General features: G+C 38.7%; 1 protein-coding gene across 11 annotated transcripts in view; it reads left to right on the top strand.

The window, feature by feature from the left end:
• Positions 1-11,048, top strand: part of STK33 (serine/threonine kinase 33) — a 90,866-nt gene extending 79,818 nt beyond the window's left edge. For 10 of the 11 annotated variants that reach the window (XM_090032647.1, XM_090032643.1, XM_090032645.1 and 7 more), the window contains 4 exons: positions 79-164; positions 5,912-6,154; positions 8,639-8,722; positions 10,040-11,048. In XM_090032647.1, coding sequence (XP_089888773.1) covers positions 79-164; positions 5,912-6,154; positions 8,639-8,722; positions 10,040-10,207 — 581 coding nt within the window. In that variant the 3' untranslated portion in view covers positions 10,208-11,048. The remainder of the gene's footprint in view (positions 1-78; positions 165-5,911; positions 6,155-8,638; positions 8,723-10,039) is intronic. The other variant, XM_090032648.1, reaches the window with a different exon arrangement.
• The last annotated feature ends 4,766 nt before the right edge of the window (positions 11,049-15,814 follow it).

The following is a 15,814-nucleotide window of genomic DNA, read 5'->3' as shown; positions in this document are numbered from 1 at the left end:
TCATAAGTAAACTATTCTCTCCTGAATTAAAGCACTTATGTAGTTGAAAGATGTGATTTATTAAGTTGTTTCTTATAGCTAAACATGTGCTGCAACTGCTTCTGAGAGTAGATCCTGCCCATCGAATCACAGCTCATGAATTACTGGATAACCAGTGGATAACGGTAAGTTTTGACTCTCTTTTTTTCAGATTACTTTCCATCCTGTTCTATTGCTTATTATTTGAATCTTGATCTTTTAGCCTAGGATGCTGTGTCACTTCTGTGAAACCCTGAACAAATAGATGTAAGCTGTTTCTAGAACTTGATCCAAAGCCCATACAAATCTGTGTATTTGTATTGACTGATATCAGACTTTTAAGGTTTTACAGAGTGCCCTGTACTGTTGTCTTTACCCAGCCAACCTTCCATTGATTTCAAAAGATATATTGAAATATGAAATACATGATCAAGCCTTAACTGGTTAATTTTGCAATATTTCTATGAAGTTGATAAAAGATTATTATACCTAATTTACAAGTGGGTAAAGTGAGCCACAGAGAAATGGTGACTTCCCTGTGACAGAACAGCAATCTCTTCCTTCCACCAATAGCCTGTTTTTTTCCCCCCTTTCTAGTCAGCCAGATGCCACTGTTCTTTGGACAGATGTTAAGCTGCCTAATTAAGCACTAAAAAATACCCATATTATCTGACTTTAAAAATGAGTTCAGCTGATATGGAGCTGTTGACAGGACTTTTGACAGTTAAATGTTTATCCCAATTAATGTAAATGAGGTGTCAGACTCAAACAAGTGGCAGTGCAACTGGTATCAGTGGTGGCACAGGGGTTACTACGTCCATTGCTCTCCTCACCCCACGCTCCCATGGACATGTGTTCCCAGTGGAGCTGCACATCCCAAAAGTCATCAGTGAGCCCCACTACTGCTTACCCTACCCATGAACTCCTGGCCCCTCTAAGAGCCCCACAGGCCAGATGACGTGGCTCTGTGTGACAAATCTGGCCTACCAGCCATATCTTTGACACTCAAAATGTAAGTTGATCTCTTTAGAACTGAGGCCTGCAACTATTTTCATTTTTATACTCTGTTTATATACAGTGGTATTGGAAGGAGAGAGGGGAGATGGTTAAATATGTTTCCAATAAGAAACACCAAAGATTTGTCAGGGAGTACGGACAGAGGGAACAGGGACTTTCAGTTATTATTTTATTTTTTATCAGTGTTCCTTAAGATGTCTTCCTATGACTTAGTTTTCAGAAGTACTGAATACTTGTAGCTTCCATATAACTTCATTGCAAGTTGCTTTGAAAATCAGGCCATTAGTTTCTAGTTCATGCTTATGCCTTCATTGTTGTCGTGATTTTACGATGTCCAGAGGGGTAACAGCAAAGTGCATTATCATGTTGAGAATTGTACATGTTAAAAACATTAACCTCTTGGTACCAAGTGACACATGAGCTCCTGCATAAGAGTTAATGGCACTATCTCCTGTTACGAAATATGCCCCACCTGTACCAAAATAATGTGAAGTCACAAGCCATCTTGTGTGAGTAGTATTAACAGTTCAAAGATAGATGTGGCAAAATTTATATCTAGATATAAACTTTAACAGTTAGATTGTGCATTTTAGAATTGTAGTGCACTTACAGCTAAACACACACTTCAAGCCCTGTTTTGGTTAGGAATTACCTTGGAGGTTTATCTGTTGCCAGTTTGAGACAACAAATAGTTTTGGCTGGAGGCAATACAAACAATCACTGATTAATTATTTACTCCAAATAGTAATTATACCAATTCTGTTTCTAGTTTTGATTATTCCTGAGCTTTACCCCATTTAATACTTCTTTCAATCTTCTTAACTTTTACTTCTTCATCAGCTGAAAAAGTAGGCCTAAGTACGAATAGAATATTAGAATCTTATTAAGATTATTGAAGGAAAACAATGTTTTGGCAACTGTGCGCTTCATTTAAAGGAGATGTTGATACAGGATATTCTGTACATTTTTATGTGATCCTCTTTACAGCTTTTTAGGACAAATAGTTTGTTTTGAATGTGACCAACAATTATAGTGTGACTACTTACAATTTTCTATTAATTGATTAATCTTCATGTATTCACATACTATTCCATCTTCTCTCTATCTAGCATCATATATTTTTTGGTCTGCTGTATATTTTTAGCTCAGAAGAGGTACTGGCTCTTCTTGCTTCCTTATATCAATTATGAGAATGTCTGAGGTATTTTCTCAGGTCTGATACTGGCAGGGGGTGCTGTTTCCTTGCAGACCAGGGTTTTGCCTTGCTTTGCTTTGCTTTCTTCCTCATTAATATTTCTTTCTTGGAACAGTCTGTGAGCACTGTTGGAAGGTGAACCCATCAACAGAATGGTAGCTTTATCATTTTCTGATGCTGCTGTGATATAATTCCTCTTTGGTAAAATTTACTAGTATATGAAACTTCTTGATTGGAATGGGGAGGCATAATAATTTCCTGTGTAACAAACTTGCAGTTGCAGAATATGGGATTTTTCATTTTTTCTGCCTACACATTTCTCAAAATCAACCTTCTCTTAAAAAGGAAAGAAAGAAAGAAAAAGGAAATGCCCCCTGGTATTTGAATGGCACAAAGGATTCTGTAGCTAAGCAGAAAGTGGATAGTGTCTCCAACTAAAGTAGATACTAAAAATGTCTACAACTAAATTAGATACTAAAAACTCCTAACAGACTTTAGGATCAGGAAAAAAACAAAACCAGCCTAACTAACTATAGTTCAAATGGTGGTTAAAAAAGGTTAAAAACATATCCCTATACATATTAAAAGGATGATAGAGACCAACACTTGTATTAGTATGCAAAAAGGGTTCATAATAAGAAATTAAGGTCAACTAGTAGGGAAGTTGTAAGGCAAGTGTATAGTGATAGATTGGATTGTTGGAAGTACAGTGCTTAGTGTGGGCTAATTTACTCTACCCAAGGCATACCTCAAGAAACAGGGCAGGCTAGTTCAGGTAGGATTCTGTCCTGACACAGCTCGACTGCTTCCAAAGTCTGTACTAGCTCTATGGTACATGGCTGTCCACAGTATAGACAAGTCCTAAGGTTTACAAACAGCTCACAGATGGTGATCTCTGTGGTTCTATGGATCATGGTTTTGGAAAAAGTGACAAGGGTCAGAACTATTTAGAGTTGGTTTTCACACCACTCCAACACTGCACACTAAAAGCAAAATAATATATTTTATTAACACATTTAAGCAAAAGAGAAGGAGTTATACAATTCTCTCCATGCAATTTTTTCCAGTTATTTTCCCTTCTCTTTTTATAAACTGTGCCTTACTAGTTGATTTAATGCTCTTATTATTAATTTATTTCATGTTTATATTGTCCTTACTGTGGGTAGGAAAGCTGCTGCCTTTTAAAATAGACACATCTCTTAAATCGACACACAAACTCAGAGTCCTCCTAGCTTATCAAAAGCATTGTCTCTCAATTCATTCTGAATGGGAAAAAATCATTAAAATGAGTGTTGTTATATGAAGGATATACAAAGCAAGATACTCACTCCACCTTTCCTCATTATATAGTTACTCTGTTCTAAAAGACCTTTCTGTGCCTTTTATCTGCCATTGTCAACTTTCCCTGTGGTGTCAGTAGTATTTCTTAGCAAGCTCGGAGAGAGGTAGATAGCTGGTCTTGCCTTTAGCATGCTTAGAAATCTTGTTCCACTTACTGTTTCTCCAACCTAATTTGAGGACCCTTTCATTTTACAGTCACAAGGGTTACTTTCTCTGTGATTGACTAGATTTTGTCTATGCATGAAGTAAGTTCTGCCATGGCAACATAAGATTCATTGCCTATCTATTATAATAGTTTCTGTGGGACTGAAATCCTGACCTGTAACAACTCCCCAGGACTTTAAGTCTTGTAGGAGTGGAAGGAGCACATACATACTAGGCACACTTTTTTTGTCAGACTCTCTATTTTACAGAGTCCTATTCTGCTACTGCATTTTCACATTGTATTCAGTTCTCTTTCTCTTTTTATGCACAAAGTGTATTTTTCAATGTTTTATTTTGAAAGTTTTTTGTTGTATTACCTTAGATGTACAAAATCAATCACTGATGTAACAATTTCACAACATGCTTTTCAACTTATCTGGGTTACCCACAGCCTATTCTTTTTTCTTTACTGTTAACCTAGCTTTCATCTTCTGCTGTAGCTTCTAAACTAAATACTCCAGACCTTATTAGTTTGGACACCTCTTCAAAATTCTCACTTATAAACTTTTTAATTCTCCTGGGAAGTCTGTAGTTGCAAAATGATATTTAAAATTAGTAGCAAAGTGGTGTTCAGTGGTGGATTTCTAGATATGATGTTGTGTTATCAGGGGAAAGATACTGAATTCTGTGCTATTCATTGATATCTCTTCATCTTGTGCCTTGAATCTTAGTGAAGCACACTAGGGAAAGCTGGACAGACAAAGACGAAATGGAAGACAGAAGAAAGTGAAACAATGTAAAGACAGTCAATTAGTAATCTGCTACTCTCTTCACCCACAATTGGCACCAGATGCTAGCCAATTAAACTCAACAGGTGTTCAAATGAGCCAACACAGATAATTAACTTAAATGGTTCCACTTTCTTAAAAACTGCCAGACTACAAACTCCCTCTTCTCTTTTATACGCTGTACAATTATCTGGAGCTTTTTAAGGCCTAGATCTTTTTAAAGGGCCTAAATTCAGCCTCTGATTTTGTGGGCACAATTCCATACACTTACGTGTAACTACCCAATTTTTCTTGCAAAGGAGGCAGTTAGTTTAGTGTCTATGCCATCAATTTTGCCCACAGTTAATTGCAAATGTAAATCTTCACCTGCAGAATTGGAAGTTGTTTCTTAAAATCAAGTTTTATATTGATAGAAGATATGACTGTACAGTACCTTGTTCACTTTGAGCATATATCTGGATTGCTATACCCCTCCCTCCAATTTCACACAAAAGAAATATTTTCTAGCACTCACCCTCACCATAAGAAGACAAAGAAGAAATCTGAAACAGAATCAGCAAAGATCTTAATTAATGTACTATAGTCTAGTGATTGGAGAAGGTCTGAAGTAGTGTGTTAATAAAATATTTGTGCTTTAGTAAAATTCTTTGAGTTCCTCAGATGAAACATGATATAAATACAAAGTGGTATTTTTTATTATTCTCTCTCTTTTAAAAAGTCAACTCCTTTTTTTTCAAAACAAACTTTCGTGTACCCCTGGTATATTTGTTCTTTCTTCATAGCTTGCAGACTCACAGTTCATGAAGAGAGTGAAAGCGTGAAAGAATGGGATAAGCCTTACCAAATGATATGGATAGGTAGATATAAATCAAAAAAGATAATTATTTAGGATTGTCTGTGAGCAGAAGGCATCTAGCAAAAGGGAGTGCTGCCTTTGTGATATTATTTTCCCTAATCCCATGAAATCCAGCCTGTCCCCATTTCCATTGAGGCTGGGCAGACTGGGACTATTCTCTAAACAGCATCCATATCCACCAACACTTACAGATCCAGGGCAGCGGGATAATTCTGAGCAGGGTGGTTCCGGTAAGAGCTATGCTCAAGTTTTTGGGAGCAAAGTTAGAAGGCAAGGGAGCACAAAGGCTATCTGTGGCCCCTTCTCTTTCTCTTTTTGGATATCTGCAGTTTGGAGCCAAACTCCTTCAAAGAAGTCCCTTTCTTCAGTTCAGTATCCTGCTAACATTTCTGTAAAATATAATCTGACATTTATTCACTGCATTTATGATGTACAGTCAAAAGAATACAAAAAAGCATTTTCAGAAGTAAGGTCTACAGCAAAATGGCAAATTATTTTAGTGTACTATATCCAGTGAGTGAAAAAAAATATTAATAAAATGTTATTCTATAGGGTGACACACATATTGTCCAGAGGCCATGTAATGTCCTGGAGCTGATGAAAGAATGGAAGAACAACCTGGACATTGGTGAAGTTTGCACTGTGGAAGAGCTGAATAATCCTCCTACCACAGCACACCAGGCTGAAATGAATGAAGAGCGAGAGAGTCCTGTTAGAAGCAATGGCATTTCAGAGCCTGGTGCCGAAACTGAAACAGAGAGTGGAAGCAGCAAACCCTCCACTCCAACAAAACAGGTGGGAATGAATATGTGAAGGATCTAGAGTAAGCTGTATACTGTAAAATTACCTCCTTGAAAGAAAGAACTTTGCCTTTTAATGAAATCACATTGGCCCAGGGTATCAATTCCCTAAGTGGCTCTGGCTCCTGGTCATTCCTTTCAATGGTACATATGCAGGAACTCAACAGAAAATGAATAGGACATTAAGAAAGCAATATTTAGAGAATATGGAAAGGAATCTTTTACAGACATGCGATTCCTGCATTAGAAATTCCCCCTTGATACTGCCAGTAGCAATCTTGGGATGCAGTGTTGAGGAAATGAATAAAATAGAAAAGAATAGTTCACAAACAACATATGTATAAGCTACAAATGACATATCGAGACCCAAAGTTTAATGCTTATAATAGGCCTTGCTTTGATTTCTTCAGTTGGCTTGTTGCTTACGATATTGGATTTTCATAGTGCACAGCTGAATCCCTCGCTTGGAGAGACAGAAAACGATAATGCACATTCTGGGGGTTTTGCACTAGCTGTGACCTCTCTGTCTCTTAGATTTATTGATCCAAATGCAGAATATTACTGTGCTACAAGCTGAAGGCATCCCTGTTAGAGGACTGGGTGTGCTCTTGGAAAGGCTCCGCTTAGCACAGATTAACCTTTGCTATGGAGCTTCAATACTGCTATTACCTTGCAGCTGAATATTCTTGTCTGAATTGGAAGGTAAGGGCCAGATCCAAACAAACATTAGGTCCCTAAAATGGAACATTGGTAGAATTCAGATACCTAATTTTGATTTTTAACTGCCTCATCCCCAGAGCTGTTACCTAATCCTAGAGACATCTCAACTCCTTATGTGTTATGTCTTTGACATTCAAGTTCCCTAAACACCTAGAACTGCCCCAGTCTTGACAGTGTCATGTGGCTCAGTGCCTATTTCGTGTTTGATCTGGTCAGGGACCCACTTTTTAAAGATGTGGCTGGAGTTGGTGATGGTGGTGCCCACCACCCTAGTGGTTAGGACACTTGTGCAGGAAATGGGGGCTACTGATTTAAATCCCTGCTGTACCTGAAGGGCTTCAAACATACATCTCCTACCTCTTTCTAGAGAGTGTCCTGACCACCAGGCACAGTCCAACCCCCCTGTTGAAGTTGTATCACAATGTAGACGAGAATTTGAAATCTACTGGGCCTGAAAGAGAGAATAATAGGGGTCCTGACTCTTCAGTCTAGTGTTATATATGGACCTGAGAGCTTCTTGATCCCACCACTTATAGTATATTTTAGATTAGTCTTGGATTTATTACACAAATAATCCTGGATATGGGTTTGAATCCCTTCAGGCTCAGGAGGGAGCTGAATCTGGTTTCTTTTTCTCTATGCAGGTGTGCTAAGCAGCAAGCCAGTGATTCCTGAACTGTGATCCATGGTCCAAGAGCCCAGGTAAATGGGCCAGAGATCTCACTGGTTACTGTGTGCCAGTATGTTGTCCTCAAGTAAACATTTGGGATAAGAGCACATGGTGGTCCACAAGAAATTTCAAAAGCTGGCAGTCTTCCATTGGTTCAGAAAGTTTGGGAACTGCCTCATGAAGCTGTTGCAAAAAGGGGTGTTGTGCGTGTCAGCAGCAGCACACCATCTGTTCTTTCTCCATGTTTTAAAGGAAATGTGTGAGCCCTCTCTAGTTGTAGGGCGCCAGGTGCCTATCTTCAGAAGAGGGCTCCAGGCTGTGGATCCCCTGTAAGTGTGGAGGTACCTAAGCCTCAGAGGGCAGAGATTGACATATTTTTGTCTTTAGTGTTTTCTGTTGGATAGTTCTAGGGTAGTTGCTGGATATTTTGAATCCCATTCTGTAGTGCATAACTCTCCATAAAGTGTATAGGGAACTTGAATGTCTAACAAGCTTGAAAGATCAGGTGCCTTAAAAACAACTTGGCACTTAATTTCTTTATTGGTAATCTAGCCCATAGGCCTTCCCTTCCCATTACCTGAAAAACTGCTTTGAGTAAGTATTTTTGTATGGATGTGGGGAAAAAATTATTTCCACCTCTGATTGTAGAGCTACTTTAAATTAACATTACTGTTTCCTTCCAAACCAACTGCATAGGAGTTACACCTGGCCTCAGAGCTGGATTCCTCAAATGCTAACTGCCTTTTTCTATCAAGTGGAACCATTCCCAAGGCTTGTTCATTTGGGAATGAAAACCACAGTTGAGGAAAGAGTATAATTTTGCACTATTGTAAAGGTGTACTTACCACATTTGGAAGAGCTGACCTTTGTAGGAACTTTACTGGTTGCAGAAATGCAGGGAGGAAGAGGATAATGCACAAAAACCTGCATAGGTGGGTCTGACTGTTGGCACTTAAATATTTAGTCTGTCCATCTGAATCTGAATAGAGCTGTGCCTGTGGATACCCAGAGATTACAAGCATTGTAAGCCCTTCTCGAGTCTTCAGAGTATATTTGGCCTGTTACTTCAGCCACTTGATTCTTCCATAGGTCAATAAGAAAAAAAATCACACAAGTGCTCTACCAAATGGGACACTTAAAAAGAAAAGTATGATCCTCAAGCCTTCCAGTGCTGTAAGTATCCTCTGAAAAATAAACATGTTTTCCAATTATCTTTAATTTTGCTTAGTTTCACATTTTTCTTGCTGGCATTTTATTTTAAGATAGGTTTAGGCTAGGGGATCATAGGCTGGTAGGCTGGAAGGCTAAATGGAGCCTCAAAATTTTCCAGGTGCCTTTCCTAGTGTTTTCAGTTAAGATAAGGGTCTGTGATAGTCATCAAGAAATTTTGAAGGTTGCCAGCAGTCCTTTGTCCAAAAGGTTTGGGAATGAACTCAAAGAAAAAACAAGTTTTTAACTAAAACTGAAGATCTAGCAGGTGCCATTGAGGAAACAGGACTTTGTTTACTTGGATTCTAGATTTAGAAGCCTATTTTTAAGGACTTTTTCCTTCAATTTTGGGATAAATTAAAAGAGCAGAGCAGGACTTGAGAACCTTTTGGGGCTGAGATTTTCATAAATCAAAAAAAAAATAACTTCATTGACATAAAACAAAAACCTGAGATCCAAATGCTTACTGGGTGTCAATTGGCAATGTTCCATAGAAGTCACTAGCTAATTCACAGAAGCCAAGGATCTGGCCCAGGGGAAATGCTCTTACAATAATTAACTAATGCTTGTCAATAAGTAAAAATATCATGAGGTTTATTTCTCAGATGGTGGGTTATTGTTAAATTAATTTTGTCTTTGTGTAGTATCATTTTCTAAAGTCCTCAATCCTAATAAGATGAGACGCCTTTAAGACAAAGCCTGAAACTTTGTCCAACAAAGAATGTTGGTAGCTTTGGGAGTTGATCAAGTTTTATTCACAAAGCAGACTAAAAAAAAATAGCTGTAATAACCATCTCATATTTAAAAGAATAAAGATAAGAGCTTTAGAATGTATTTGAATTATTATGGTAATTATACTATAATTATGGTGCTTATTACACTTGTTCTTTAAAATGATATATCTTTATACAGAAACCTGGCTAGTGAAGGCTATAATCAGGTAACTACAGTTGGCTCTAAGTCCTGAGCAGGTGTTTAAACAATGAATTTTTGCCTTACAAAGATGAGGTTTTAAATTTACAGAGCATAAGCTAAGAAGTTGAATCATGGAACGTGAACCATGGAAGAAGTTTAAAACTGTATTTTTCATAAAGAGGCTTTTCTTGCACTTCAGAATGACTTTAATGTCTTTAACTACTTTTTATAACTTGTACTGCTGTAGAATAATACTGGCATAGAACCACTTCACAACCCATTTGTATTCCGCTATTATGTTTAACAGTATGTCAGTTCCTTGTATTTAAAAATACAGTTTTTTTAAATTTCTTTTTTTAATTATAGACTCCTGCAGGTAGGTCAGTATCTCCAGTGTCAAATTTAAAGCGGAATCAGGATTGTCAAGAGAAGAAGGGGGAGACAGACAAATCCTTTGTGTCTACGAGCCAGGGATTGGGAAATAAGAACGTACAAAAACCTACTGCCACACTCAGAACCAAAAAGAAATCATAGGGTATCCATCAGGTCTGAACAACATACTAATGGGGCAACTGTTGCTTGTGCCAAAATGAAGAGACTGCATAAAAATGGACAAGTATATCCAGAACTGTTTGCCTTTTTGCCCTCCTGAACCTTGTAATCAGCAGAGAGCTCTGGCTTTCCTTTAACACTGAAGAAAATTTTAAAGCAGTGTGAACTCCTAACCTGTAAGAGGACATCCACTAATAGTATTGTTGTCAGAGTATGGATTATAGAATTGTCTAAAAATATATGTAATTTATTTGTTCTGAGCTAGCAAGCACCATCCAGGTGAGCAGCTCCCTTATAGAAATCCACTTGCTATGTTACTTAGATGCTTTAGTTTTGTCACAAACATTTAGTGGGGGATAATGAGGCCAGAATCTATAATGGGAATTCCTAATAAGTATGTGCACTTTGCACTGTAAGAATTTTCTAGGAAATTGCTTTATAAACTTGCTCTAGGCACAAGTACTTACGTCTCCAGAATTTTAGGTCATTGTAGATTGCTTACAGAACTTATTTTAAACTTGACAAATGGAAGATGTATTTTTAACTATAATGAAATTACTGCGTTTCTTGCTGCTAAAATTTTGGTGTGTTAATGAAATATTTTAAATAAAAACAGGTGTTAGAATAATGGCCTTAACATGTTAGTTAATTTTCATTTTCAAAAGGCCGTTAAACCCAGGGGTGTTGTGTTATGTAAAATGTGAATATGATCTGAGGTTCAAAAGGCAGTGCCTCTGTCACTAAAGACAAGTCTTATTTGCCGATAACAGCTTTGTTTCATTGTGTGAGCAGAGCATATAAGTTAAACAGTTGTTTTGATACAGATGCATTTTGTATTACGTATTATTCAAGTAAGAATGGTAAGAACATTCAGTCTAATGGGTGAACAAATAGTTCAGTCTTTTCATGAGTACTCCCCCAAAAATATAGTTTCTTTTGCACTTTAGAACCTAGATTTCACACACAGTCACCTAATTCTGGTTGGGTCTTAAATAAGCCCTTATAAGCAGGTATCTGAGTATTTGAAGAATATCACATTTTTGATAACCAAATCTATTTATTCATGAGATACTTTATTCTGTTGCTATCTTTTGAAACCTATTGATCCTTGCATGGTTAAATACCTTATATTCAGGATTAATCTTCTGGCTGGCGTGTTCACCTTGGGGCATAGAATGAGTGCAAGGATGTTTTTTAGAACAGTGGTTTTGAAAGTTTCTAAAGTCATGTGACTCTTCCATATCCCTTCTGCTGCTGCAAAACTTCTACCCCCCTTCCATGAGCTCATGTGGAGCCAGGCAGCTGGCTTGGCAGTGGCGGTGCACTTCCTCCCAACTTGCTTCATTACCCTGGATCTCTTTGTGGAACCACTGATGACCTGTTGCGGAACCGCAGGGTTCCATGAAACACTGATTTATGCTATACTGAACTATATACGAAACATGTAGCCTTCTATACTCATCTGACTTTAATTTTCTCCAGATTTCACTTTATCCAGGCAGTTGTCCTTCCATTATTTTCCTGTGTACTCATCAAAGCCCTGTCGCATATACTGGCTCTAACACACTTTCTGTCTTTATTTGAAGCAGACAAAGCCTTTTACAAAGTCCATCCAGCTTTCTGATTGTTGTGACATCAACACATTCGGTCAGAATGTGGCTTAAAGAACTATTTCTAGTTGGCTATTAACTCAAGTAGCTCTTTCTTTTCCTTTAGTAAGACAGTTACTTGAAGGGCGTTTCAGGAGTCGCTCTTCAAGAGCAGTGGTTGCATCATTAGCCAACCTCAGGGCAATCCTGCCTGATCTACAGTAGTTGCTTAACTGCAAAATGAAGTTCTTTCACTGAGTTGATATAGTGTTGAGAGTGCCCATGTTTCTAATACCAACAGAATTTTAGAAGCCCAGCAATGTGCTGAAAGTCACTGCCAACACTGCTATTTTGAACCATGGGAACTTGCTGCTTCACAGCAAAGGAGCATATCATTTTTACAGTACCATACATTAAGTAAAATTTATTTGTCACAGATGGCTCTTGTGCTGAAAAATTTTCAGCCATGCAGTTCAGTGGTTCCCAACCTGTTTTGGTTTTAAACCTTTTCTTTTTTTCTTCTTTTGGCTGATTAGTACCCATGGGCAACTGGTGCCTCCTTATACTGGGGAGAGGGCCCCCCAGTGACCAATTGCCATTGCTGACAACCCAGAAGTGCCACCAGCGCTTCTCTCAGGGGGTGCACGTGCACCCCCTACATGTCGCCAATGTTGTTAGTACCTGAAACCCCTCCCACATGCTTTTCCTTGTCTTTGCATGCTGTGTTTTGTTCCAATTGCTATTTCTTACTATTTCTTCTATTCCACTCTTCGCCCTTTTTCCCTCTTGTAAGTTCAGGTCTGGCCTTTTTTTAAATGCATCAGTCTTATATTCTCTCTCCTTCAGTGCTCTTTCCCATGCTGGTACTAGCCTCTTCTTTTCACCACCCTTTCTCATACTGTTTAATTTTTTCCTCACTCACCATGTGCCAGGCCTCGCTCATATATGTGCTCCAGATCTAAATGCTCAACAGTCATCTGATCTTTTAAAGATACAAGCATTTATTTCTCATGTCCCATATGAAATGTTAATAAGTACACTCACCCTTTAAGAATGCTTCATATATTAATATTATGTACAGAAAACAAAGAGGATCCTTTCTCTATGTAAAACCGTAGGCATATTAGAACTGAGTAAGTAGTTTGCTGTGCAGAAATCAAGCCTACTGTAAATCTGAAACTCATTAGCAGCTGTTTTAGCCATAATTAAGTGCAGAACAGTGGCATACTTTTAACACAAAGTCCAGGCAGAGACTAGCCCATGTATTTTTTGCTGCCCACTCTATAATAATTAAAGTGTGCTTGTACAATTTCTAAAAATTGGTGAGGCATATGATAGGGTCAAAGCATTGATTGATTCTAGACACCCGAAGAAACAATAATTTTTCTTACCAAATACCGGTATTTTCTACCTATTATGTATTTTTTCCTGTATTGGTTTAGTAAAAAGCTTTTTTAACTGCTTTTTGATGTTCTCACACTTCAGGGGTTGGTAACTCTGCCCCTCTGAAAAGCGTGGTTTTAAATTCTGGGCTTGTTTTCAGACATATTGCACTTTTTTGTCTGAGCAGCAGCAAGATATATTTGAAAGTAATGCCCCACGAAGTTCATTTGAGAGAGAGCAGTGACACAAGAAGTCATTTACAATAAATGGATTTCACAACATGAACAGAAAGACAAGAATGTGTTCCTCTTCAGGGCTGAACTGCAAACTCAGTTGTTATGTACGTTACTGGTACAGTGTCATGCACTGGGAGACTAGGCTTATACTTGTTATGAGGAAGAAGTGGCATTATTTCAATCACAGGTAAGTTAAGGTTTAAGAATTACTGTAATGCTTTGATTTGCTTTGTTTGTATCAATATGTCCCTAGTACTTCTGGCTGTGGTGGTAAATATATAATCCAGAGGTGGGAATGTAAGTACTTTTCCCTCTTCTGCTAAAGTTCTCCTTATTCTTCACTCTCCAACTAGCACTTTATTTAACATTGTTTTTGTTATGTTAAAAAATAATAGTATAACTTTCTTCCCCATAAGGTAGGCAGCACTTTATATTGAAGGAAACAAACTAAACTCTCTGCTCTTGGCAGTCACAGCCACAGCCACGCAAATTTTTATTCACCACTGTGAGTATACGTACATCTGCCTCTACAGTAAACAGGTTCTAACTTCATCTGAGGGGGAGGAAAAAAGATGTATATTCAGATCGTCAAGTGCAATGATGACAGTTCATACCATTGACTTCAGTGGAGCTGTGACACTTTACACCCACTGAGAATCTGTCACTTGAAGTTTAAAGAGTCTGATCATGGAGGGGATACACACCTGGCTTTTATTGGCTTTGATGGGAGCTGCGTCAGGATGATTAGGCCATAAGAAGAACATTGTTGTGCTTCTTTCATAGAACATTGTGGGAGTTATTTTTATGGTGACCATCTGATTCACAGAAAAACTTTCAGGTTGGTTCTGAAATGAACTGTACTTCTTATGGTAGATGCCATCTTTACTCACTGTACACATTAGGAATTCACCTCGGTCTGTATGTGCAATGATTGTTATGGTATTTAAACACCTAGGAAGCCATGCATTGCTATTTTTCACATTACCAGTGACAGTAATGATATTGGCATATGTTGGTAGTAAAAATGCATTTAAGGCCATGGACTTGTTCATTTGCAGCACTACAGGAATAAAACGCTATGGGAGCATCCACTAGCTGGAGTGCTACACAGTCACCTTAAAGGCATGCTTTCCAATCAGGGCTCTGTAGCTCCTGCCCTCAGGAGAGCCTGTCGATGAGCCCAGTCACTAACAGCCTGCTTTCTCTGTTACTGGGTAGGCTATTGCAGGAATTGCTGTAGTGACTGGAGCAGTGGCAGGCTGCGACAGCTTGCTCCTACGGTGCATGGTGGGAGCCTGTGTTTGACAGCTTCTGCCCAGTCCCAGCATAGGAGAGAGTGATGGGCTGGTCCAAGCAAACAACAGGGAAGCAGCAGTTGTTGCTATTTTTAATGCCACTGTAGTTGTGGGGGCACCAGCTGCTCCTGCAGTGGCAGCAACTCACTCTGCTGCTGCTGCTGCTGCTGCTGCCACCAGGGGCAGTGGTACTGCTTCTCACTCCCACAGTGTTGGCAGCAGGGTCCCAGCAAGACTGTGTGACAGCTTGCTGTGGCTGGACAGAGATCACTCCCTTCCTCCCCTTTGGAGGGTGAAGGAGAACAGAAGACTATGGGGTGCTGCAGTTGAAAGGACCACCTGTAGTTCTACCTGTAAGTGGACAGATGTTACACAGAGTGCTACAAAATGCAGTGGTACAGAGATGCTCCTCCTTGAAAGAGGAATGTTTTGGTGGTGGATCTGGCAGTACAAATGGTACAAAAGTCTGTGTACTCCCTTTTTATAGCGTTACAAATATAACATGTCCCTAGCCTAAGTTAACTTCACTACAGATAGCTTCCTTCTGTGCTGTCTTTCTGACTGTATACCAATTTACAATCATTTCCTGGCAGCTTTAGGACACCAGTTCTCTTGGATCATCTCCCCATGCTCTTTCCATTCAAACTGGACCCCTGAAGTAATAGATAAACATACTCTTCTCTTTCCTCTGGGAGTAGTTTAATTCTTATTGTTTTTGCATATAAAACGTCAAACGAATGCTCTGTAGTGAAATAGTGTATTGTTAACATTTTGAATAGGAATTTAACTAGGTGTCTTCCATTGATACATAGCAGTTGCTAAGCAGGATCCCTGTGCTCCTGTGTGGTATAGACGCCGAGATTTTTGAGGTAGGCACTGTGTTTCAATGTGCTTGTATAATACTTAGCATTATGACTGGGGCGTCTAACGGTAAAAGAAAGAAATCTGTTGCATCTCCAGGTGCCTAGCCCCTTTCCCCTTTATCATATGTACTAAAAAGTTTTGGTAACTCCTTGAGTGCCAAGACCTTTTGGTTATTTAACTTCTTTCATTGCCATTCACTCTTCCACATAAAGTACAATTTTT

The sequence above is a fragment of the Crocodylus siamensis genome, chromosome 2 (genome assembly GCF_052110815.1).
Source record: "Crocodylus siamensis isolate JL-2025a chromosome 2, ASM5211081v1, whole genome shotgun sequence".
In the NCBI taxonomy this organism is placed as follows: Eukaryota; Metazoa; Chordata; order Crocodylia; family Crocodylidae; genus Crocodylus; species Crocodylus siamensis.
This window is presented reverse-complemented; position numbering and strand designations above follow the sequence as displayed.